This window comes from Geospiza fortis, unplaced genomic scaffold (assembly GCF_000277835.1).
Source record: "Geospiza fortis unplaced genomic scaffold, GeoFor_1.0 scaffold176, whole genome shotgun sequence".
Taxonomy (NCBI): Eukaryota; Metazoa; Chordata; class Aves; order Passeriformes; family Thraupidae; genus Geospiza; species Geospiza fortis.
The window spans coordinates 514,922-522,578 of NW_005054514.1; the positions used below are offsets into that span (position 1 = coordinate 514,922).

Genomic DNA, 7,657 nt, shown 5'->3' on the forward strand with positions numbered 1-7,657 from the left:
CTCAGGTTATTGTGGAGAAGGAGCCAGAAACAGAGCTGACTTCCAAAATGGTAAAAAGCCCCATCCCAGTAATGACAGCAGTAATAAAATCACAGCAGGAGCTGAGTGTTTCCATTGCTCTCAGCCATGCTGCTCAGGGGGAGCTCATCAAACACTGGGAGGGGCTCAAATACCAACAGGCCTCAGTCATCTGAGTAATTCTCTTTCTTAATTTGGAAAATTCCTGTCACAGGCCCAAGTGCAGCTTGGCTGGAGGTGCAGCCTGGGAGCAGGAGGCCCAGGAGGTGCTGAGCAGAGCTGAGCCCTGGCTGCCCTCAGCACCATGGCCAAGCCCTGTTTGGGTTGGGGCAAGGAGCCCCTGCCCAGCCAGGCAGGGATCCAGCTGCCCAGCCAGATGTGGAGCTGCTCTCAGGCAGCAGCACTGCACAGATCCAGACCCTGGCATGGGTCAGGCAGCTGGGAGAAGATGCTCTGGTGGTTCTGTCGGCAGCTCTGGAAGGCTGAATCTGCCAGGCTGGGCTCTGCTGCAGCCCCTGTGAGGGCAGGGTGGTCATTGATGAGGAATAAACCAGAATGTGCAGCCCCAGAGGGGGCTGGGATGAGGAGCAGACCAGAGGCTGCGGGGCTTTAAGGCTCACAGTGGGGTCAGAGGTGTCACCCAAAGCACAGGGAGGAGTTTCAGCCCACAGGTAGAGCTGTACAGCCGTGGGATATTGTCCTGAAGGACACAAAAACTGTGCTACACCTTGAAATATTGTCCTGAAGGACATAAAAACTGTGCTACACCCTGGGACATTGTCCTGATGGATGTAAAAACTGTGCTAACCCTGGGATATTGTCCTGATGGATGTAAAAACTGTGCTAACCCTGGGACATTGTCCTGAAGGACATAAAAACTGTGCTAACCCTGGGATATTGTCCTGAAGGATGTAAAAACTGTTACACGTTGAAATATTGCCCTGGGGGATGTAAAAACTGTGTTGCACCCTGGGATATTGCCCTGGGGGATGTAAAAACTGTGCTACACTCTGAAGCTGAGAGAATTGGGCACCTGGGTATTTGAGTGCTCCTCATCTCACTGAACTTGGTTGCTAATGTGATTTAACAGAGGCTCATTTTTCACAGTAACAAGAAAACAGAAATTCCTGTGTTTCCCTTTCCTCTCCCAAGTCCCAGCTGAATCTGGCAGGAACAGGTGATGCTGATCCATTTTCAGGAATTCCCATCAGCTCTGAGGGATGCTGCCAGCACTTGGAGACTGCAGGGTGTTTCTAAGAAGGGGATCTGTGGTGCCAGGGTGCTGTCACTGGGACTGACAGCATTTCCAGCCCAGGAAAATTGGGGTTGTGGATGTTGGAGCTGCAGGAGGCCTGGCCCTCTGCCTCTGGAATTGCTGTTGGATGAAATCCCCAGTATCTCTGAAGGGAGGGAGCCATCCAAGGTTCCAGTCCTGCCTCAGGAAAAGCTGCTTTTATGGCTGCTGTGCTCCATGGCTCCACAGTGAGGACAGGAGCTGGAGAGAGGGATTTTCTGGAGCTCTGGACTGAGCTGTCTGGGAGCTGGAAAGGCAGAGGGAAGCAAAGACTGCCTGGGCTTTGTGTGTGTGGTCCCTTCTGTGCAGAGAGAAATCCTGAACTGCTCAGGAATGGAGAACTGACCTCTGACAAAGAGTTTAGTGATGTGTTTGGGTGACAGCCTGCTCTGGGAAGCAATGAACTAATACTGAAAAGGACCCCAGTATTGTGCACTGCACTTTTGGGGCCACACTGAGGTGGCCTCATTTGAGTGAAGAGCACAAAGGGTGTGACACTGGAAGGAGCTGAATGTAAATTCCCAAATGCAAAGGATTTGCTCTGTAAAGCCTAAAATAGGCTCATTTCACAGCCTTCAGGAACTGGAGAATACCAGCAGCCCTGACCTGCACCCAGAATTTTATTTTTATTGCTTGGAAAGAGTTCACCCTCACTCCCCTCCAAAGTTTATTCACAGAACTGCAGCAATTTTTCAGTGTGACATCTTCCCTCCTAATTAATGCACCTTAATGAATACAGTTAATTAATCCAGTAACAATACCATCAAAAGCAGTTTAGTGCTGCTCAGGAAGCCCAGGGGAGGCTGGGCTGTGTCCTGGGAGCACAGAGGTGCCTGTGACACAGCCAGGCCAGGGCAGGGCTTTACTCCTGTTCACCTCTGTGCCTGTGTTTGTGTTACAGTGACAGCTCTGGGTCACCTGGCTGTGCTCACCTGTGTGTCCCTGTGTTTGTGGCAGTTCCCTGGCTGTCCCCTGGCTGTGCTCACCTCTCACAGTCCGCTGGCTGTCCCCTGGCTGTGCTCACCTGTGTGTCCCTGTGTTTGTGACAGTTCCCTGGCTGTCCCCTGGCTGTGCTCACCTCTCTGTCCCTGTGTTTGTGGCAGTTCCCTGGCTGTCCCCTGGCTGTGCTCACCTCTGTCTCTCTCTGTTCCCAGCAGGGCCCAGCAGGGAGGGCCCAGAGGCCCAAGAGTCTGCAGCTGGGGGACACCAGGCTGACCCTGCTGCAGGGCCCCTCGCTGCAGCAGCCCACCCACAGCCCTCCCCCCATCACCCCCAAAACCCCCCGGACCCAGAGTAAGTGCTGGGGTGGGGTGGGGTGGGAGTGGCTCTGTGGGTGCTGGGGGAGGGAGGGAGGAGCTGCTCTGAGTCACATCGCAGCTCGGGGCTGTGGGAAATCTCAAACATCAATATTCACTCCACGGAAATACATTAAAAATGTTGCAGGAGGTCAGTGTTGTTGTTCCATTTTACAGAACACAAACAGTGGGAACTGAGCCCCAGTTCAGCCTCTGGAGTGCAGTTATTATCCCCAGTGCATTCCAGGTGCCCCCTGCCTCAGTTTCCCAGGAAAACAGGGGTTATCATTTTTGTCAGAGAACAGAATTTGGCTGTGGTATCAAAGAGCAGATCTGTGGCTTGCACATCACTTGTTGAAGCAGTGCAAAACAGGAATTCCAGGGCATGGTTTCTGGGTTTCTCAGTTCCTTTCTGGTTTTCTCCCATATTGACCTGGTCAAGAAGGATGGGGAGGGGCTTTTCACAGGGCTGTGGAGTGATGGGACAGGGGAACAGTTTTAAACTGCCAGAGGGCAGGGTCAGATGGGATTCTGGGGGGAAATTCCTCCCTGGGAGGTTGGGGAGGGGCTGGGATGGGATTCCCAGGGAGCTGGGGCTGCCCCTGGATCCCTGGAGGTGCCCAAGGCCAGGCTGGAGCCCCTGGGACAGGGGGAGGGGTCCTTGCCATGGCAGGGGTGGCGCTGGGTGGGATTTAATGTCCTTCCAAGCCCACGTGTCCCAGGACTGAATTTTGGGCAGGTTTTTAAACGCTGAAGCAAACAGCAGTGCAGTCAGTGTAACTGGCTGTAAATCACCAGTCGGGCCTGCAGGAGCATCTCCAGTGCATCCCAGGAGGGCCCTGCAGGGATCCCAGGCTGTTTGTGAGCAGCTCTGTGCCTAGATTATCAATGCAAGCCCTGAGGGTTGTGTTCATTAATGAGCAGTAACTCCCCTCACATGGCACAGAGTTCTAGGAGAGCTTGCTGTGCAGCTTGGACATTCAGCTGTAAATGTTCCACCTGAAGGAGGTGGAATTTATCTTCAAGAATTAACAAAATTAATAATTTCAAAGGTTTCAGAAACATGCTGAATGTAAAACAGTACAATAATCTGATCCTGGAGAAGAAGAGGGGAAAAAAAGCCCTTTCTTGTATATTCAGGAAGTTCTGTAAGTTAATGCTGCAGCACATTTAAATGTGGCTTAAGGTAAAAATAAAATTCCCTGGGCAGTTCCACCCCTAGAGCTCCCTGGCTGCTGCATTTCTTCCTGCTGCTCTTTTTTGAGAGGAACAGAAGTTCCTGGGTGGGACCTGACTGACTTTTTGTGGGTATCCAGTCAGAATCCAGTGCAGGTAATGATCTAAACCAGCATAAAATTGTCATGAGAGGATGAAAACAAAAAAATCTTTACCAGGGCAGGGGATGAGTTGGGCAGACAACCAGAAACAAATTCAGGAACTCAGTGAAGAAAGATCCATGAAAGGAATGTAAAACCTCTCTCTTCTCCTTAGCAAGGCTTTAATTGCTGGAATCCTTCTGAAGTTTGGGTTTTATCTCCTCCATCAGCTGGAGTTCAAATCAAAGTGAGTTCTGAGGGGCAGCCCCAGGAACTCTCCAGAGTTTGCTGCTCCCTGGGGCAGCTCAGGGCCTTTTGGGGAAGGGGAAACTCCTCAGGGCATTGGGAGCTGGAGGGGAACTCAGCTGGGACCCAGCACATCCAGGCAGGCTCAGTGCTGGAGCAGGAGCTGCTCACAGATGGAAACCAGAGGGCATTGAATGAATCTCCCTTCAAATCTGTGTGCAGCCCCATTTCCCTTTTCACCTTTCTTATTTGTTCTTTTTTTATTTTTCTTATTTGTTTTTAATTTTTCCTTTTTTTTTTTTTTTTCTTCTCTTGTTGCCAGGCTCCCCCTCCTTGCAGGCTGATGGATTGGCCACACCACCCCCCCCTCCCCCCAAAAGCAAACCCTACGAGAGCAGCACCCCCAGGAACTCTGTGGAGGTGAGGAAATGGGGGCTGACAGCTTTTGGAGAGCAGCTTGCAGCAGGAGGCACCAGTGGAATGTTCCAAGCTGATCTTAGGGCGGTGCTGCTTGAAACCTGTCTCATCATTTCACTCCCTGAAACCACAAAAGAAGGAAAAAAGGGTTTTTTGCTTCAGGAGAAGGCAGTGGAGTGCAGTGCCTTTATTATTTTTTTTTTCCAAGTGGGAGTTGTGTTGTCCTTGGTCAGGAAAACATGTGTGGGAGTGGGAAGAGACATGGAAAACACACCAGCAGCAAAAGTTTCAAAAACATGATCAGCCTAAAATACTGCAATAATTTGGCTGAAAAAGAAGTGTGGGGGGAAAATCACAATTTGCAGAGGTCTCCAGTGTCTCCTTCTAAGCCTCAGCTCAGCAGAATCTGATTTTTCAAGCCATCAGTGACTTTTAAAAGCCTGCATTTAAATCCTGCCCTTTGTCTCAATTCCATGGAGTGATTTTCTTGTAGGAATATCAAGCTGGCCCTTTATCAGTGCAGGGATATCAAACTGCCCCCCTGTCAGTGTAGGGTTATCAAACTGCCCCTCTGTCAGTGTAGGAATATCAAACTGCCCCTCTGTGAGTGGATATCAAACTGCCCCTCTGTCAGTGAATACCAAACTGCCCCTCTGTCAGTGAATACCAAACTGCCCCTCTGTCAGTGCAAGGATACCAAACTGCCCCTCTGTCAGTGCAAGGATATCAAACTGCCCCTCTGTCAGTGAATACCAAACTGCCCCTCTGTCAGTGAATATCAAACTGCCCCTCTGTCAGTGAATACCAAACTGCCCCTCTGTCAGTGGATATCAAACTGCCCCTCTGTCAGAGCTGCATCACTGATGTTTCTCTCACACCTGGCTGTCTCCAGGCTCTTTGGATTCCCTGACATGCAAATCTTGTGTCAGAATCGTTTCACCTGCCCCTGGAATGAAGGTGCTGGTGGTGCCAGACTAATTCCTTAGCAGTGGGAAGCAGAGAAGAGATCCTGTTGTGACTGAGAGAGGGATGGAGCCTTCCCAAAACCTGTCAGGAATTACCTGAAAGGGGGGAGTGTCTTCCCCAGTCCAGTTTACAGAGCGATTTGGGAGTACCTGAGTGAGATAAACTGGGATTTGTCCAAAAAGAGTTTGAAGAGGGGTCACACTTAACCACTTCAGCAGCACGGGAAGACAAGAAAACAGCTCATCACTTAATTCAGTGTTGTGACACTGGAATAAAGCCTTGAAATATGGGATCAGGGGAAGTTTTTCTTCTTTGCCCTTGATTTGGCTGGAAGTGACTGTGGCTGCTGTGCCCAGCAGAGAGATCCCAGCTCCAGGGATGCTGTGGGAGTCACTGGATCAAGAGGATTAATAAAAGAGCCTCCTTCCCTTGGGTCTTGTAAGGAAACTAATTACTGCCATGTCCTGGCCTGCAGCATCCCCTTGGCTGGCAGCCAGAGGGAAAGGATTCACAGGGCTGGAAAGGGAGATTGGGAAGGGTTTTCTGAAGGGGTTTGTTAGTTTGGTGCTGTAAAGTTGGGTCTGTCTTCCTTTGGATAAAACAATCTGAAATGTTGAGGTTTGGCTGAGGAGTGATGAACCACACAGCCTCCTCCCTCTCCTGGCCTTTCCCATCTCATTTATTTACAGGATGCCCCTTAAAACAGGCAGAGACATCATGATACCCCCCTCAGTGCAGTTTTCTGCAAGAGCAAGAAACGCCCTCCAAGCCCCTCTGCAGGCAGGCAGGATGTGGCTTGTTTAATTAGAGCTGCCCTTGCTTTTATTTTAGAGTGTAAAGTTTTGCCATTCTCATTGGAACACATTTTACATCCTTTTGGGGCAGCTCATCCAGCCAGCAGGAGAAAAAAAACTGAATTTTGAAACCTGGAAGGAAATGGGTTTGTTGCCATTTTACTGATCACCAAAAGGAGGGGTAAATGCTGAAGTTGGGCTGCAGGTCAGGAGCAATTAAAGTCTGTCCTAGGCATGCTCTAGCAACTAAAACATTTCAGCTGCTGGTGTCTCCTGGGGATCTGTCCTTGCTTGGCCCTGTCACGTGGAGCTGAGGCTGAGCTCCAGGCTTTGCTCCTGAAAGAGCCATCAGGACCTTTTGGGTTTCTCATTTGGTGAAGCAGAATGCCTTCCACTCATCAGCAGGATTTATTGTTGTGTTTCCATCTCCTCAGGTTGCTCCAGCGCTGCCCAGCAGGCGAGAGGCCAAACCGCCCCCTCCACCCCCCAAAACCAGGAAATCCAGCGTGGTGTCCTCAGAGCAGGGGCTGCCCTGAGCATGAGGGGTCCCAGCAGTGCCCAGCCCAGTGGTGCTTCATTTGCTGCCAGCCTGGCATCTCCACCCCTGCCCTGGAGCTTTCCTGGGAAATCCCACACAGGAAATGTGGTTGGGACTGGGCTCCCTCCCTGTGTTTGCCTGTGCACTGCTGACACACTGATCCAACCTCTCCCTGCTGCAATTCCTCTCCCTCCTGGTCTTGTCTGTCCTGGCTGGTCACTGCTGCAATCCCAGCAGCTCCTCCCAGTGTCCCTGGGAATTCTGGCTGATCTCACTGTGGCATCACTGCAGGGCTCAGGGGCTGTGCCCAGCTCTGCTTGGTTTGGTACAAGATCTCATTTTGTGCTTTTAATGGGGTGGGGAAAAGCCCTCCTGTGGATGTTTGAGATGACAGGGGCTGCACTTTGGCCAGGGCTGCACTGGCACCACTGCACTGGTACCAGGACTTTACTGGTACCACCTGCATTGATACCAGGGCTGGACTGGCACCACCTGCACTGATGCCAGGGCTGGTACCACCTGCACTGATGCCAGGACTGGTACCACTGCACTGATACCAGGGCTGGCACCACCTGCACTGATGCCACCATGGACCACTGGCAGACAGATGCCAGGACTTTACTGCTGCCAGTTGCATAAACAGCTCATGGCCTGTTTATTTATCATCAATATTGATGAAGATTTTGCTTTCTCTTCCAGGAAATAATTTTGTTTGTTCATTCTGTCATTTTGCTTCTGATTATTTTGAAGGAGTTGGGAGGAGCCACTAAAAC

The 7,657-nt window shown here is 50.9% G+C and overlaps 1 protein-coding gene across 1 annotated transcript in view; it reads left to right on the forward strand.

Moving 5' to 3' along the window:
- Positions 1–7,430, forward strand: part of DOCK5 (dedicator of cytokinesis 5) — a 78,847-nt gene extending 71,417 nt beyond the window's left edge. Inside the window, exons 50-53 of the mRNA XM_031063572.1 lie at positions 1–50; positions 2,467–2,605; positions 4,492–4,589; positions 6,781–7,430. The exon at positions 1–50 is cut by the window's left edge and continues 122 nt beyond it. Of these exons, the coding sequence (XP_030919432.1) occupies positions 1–50; positions 2,467–2,605; positions 4,492–4,589; positions 6,781–6,882 (389 nt within the window). The 3' untranslated portion in view covers positions 6,883–7,430. The remainder of the gene's footprint in view (positions 51–2,466; positions 2,606–4,491; positions 4,590–6,780) is intronic.
- The last annotated feature ends 227 nt before the right edge of the window (positions 7,431–7,657 follow it).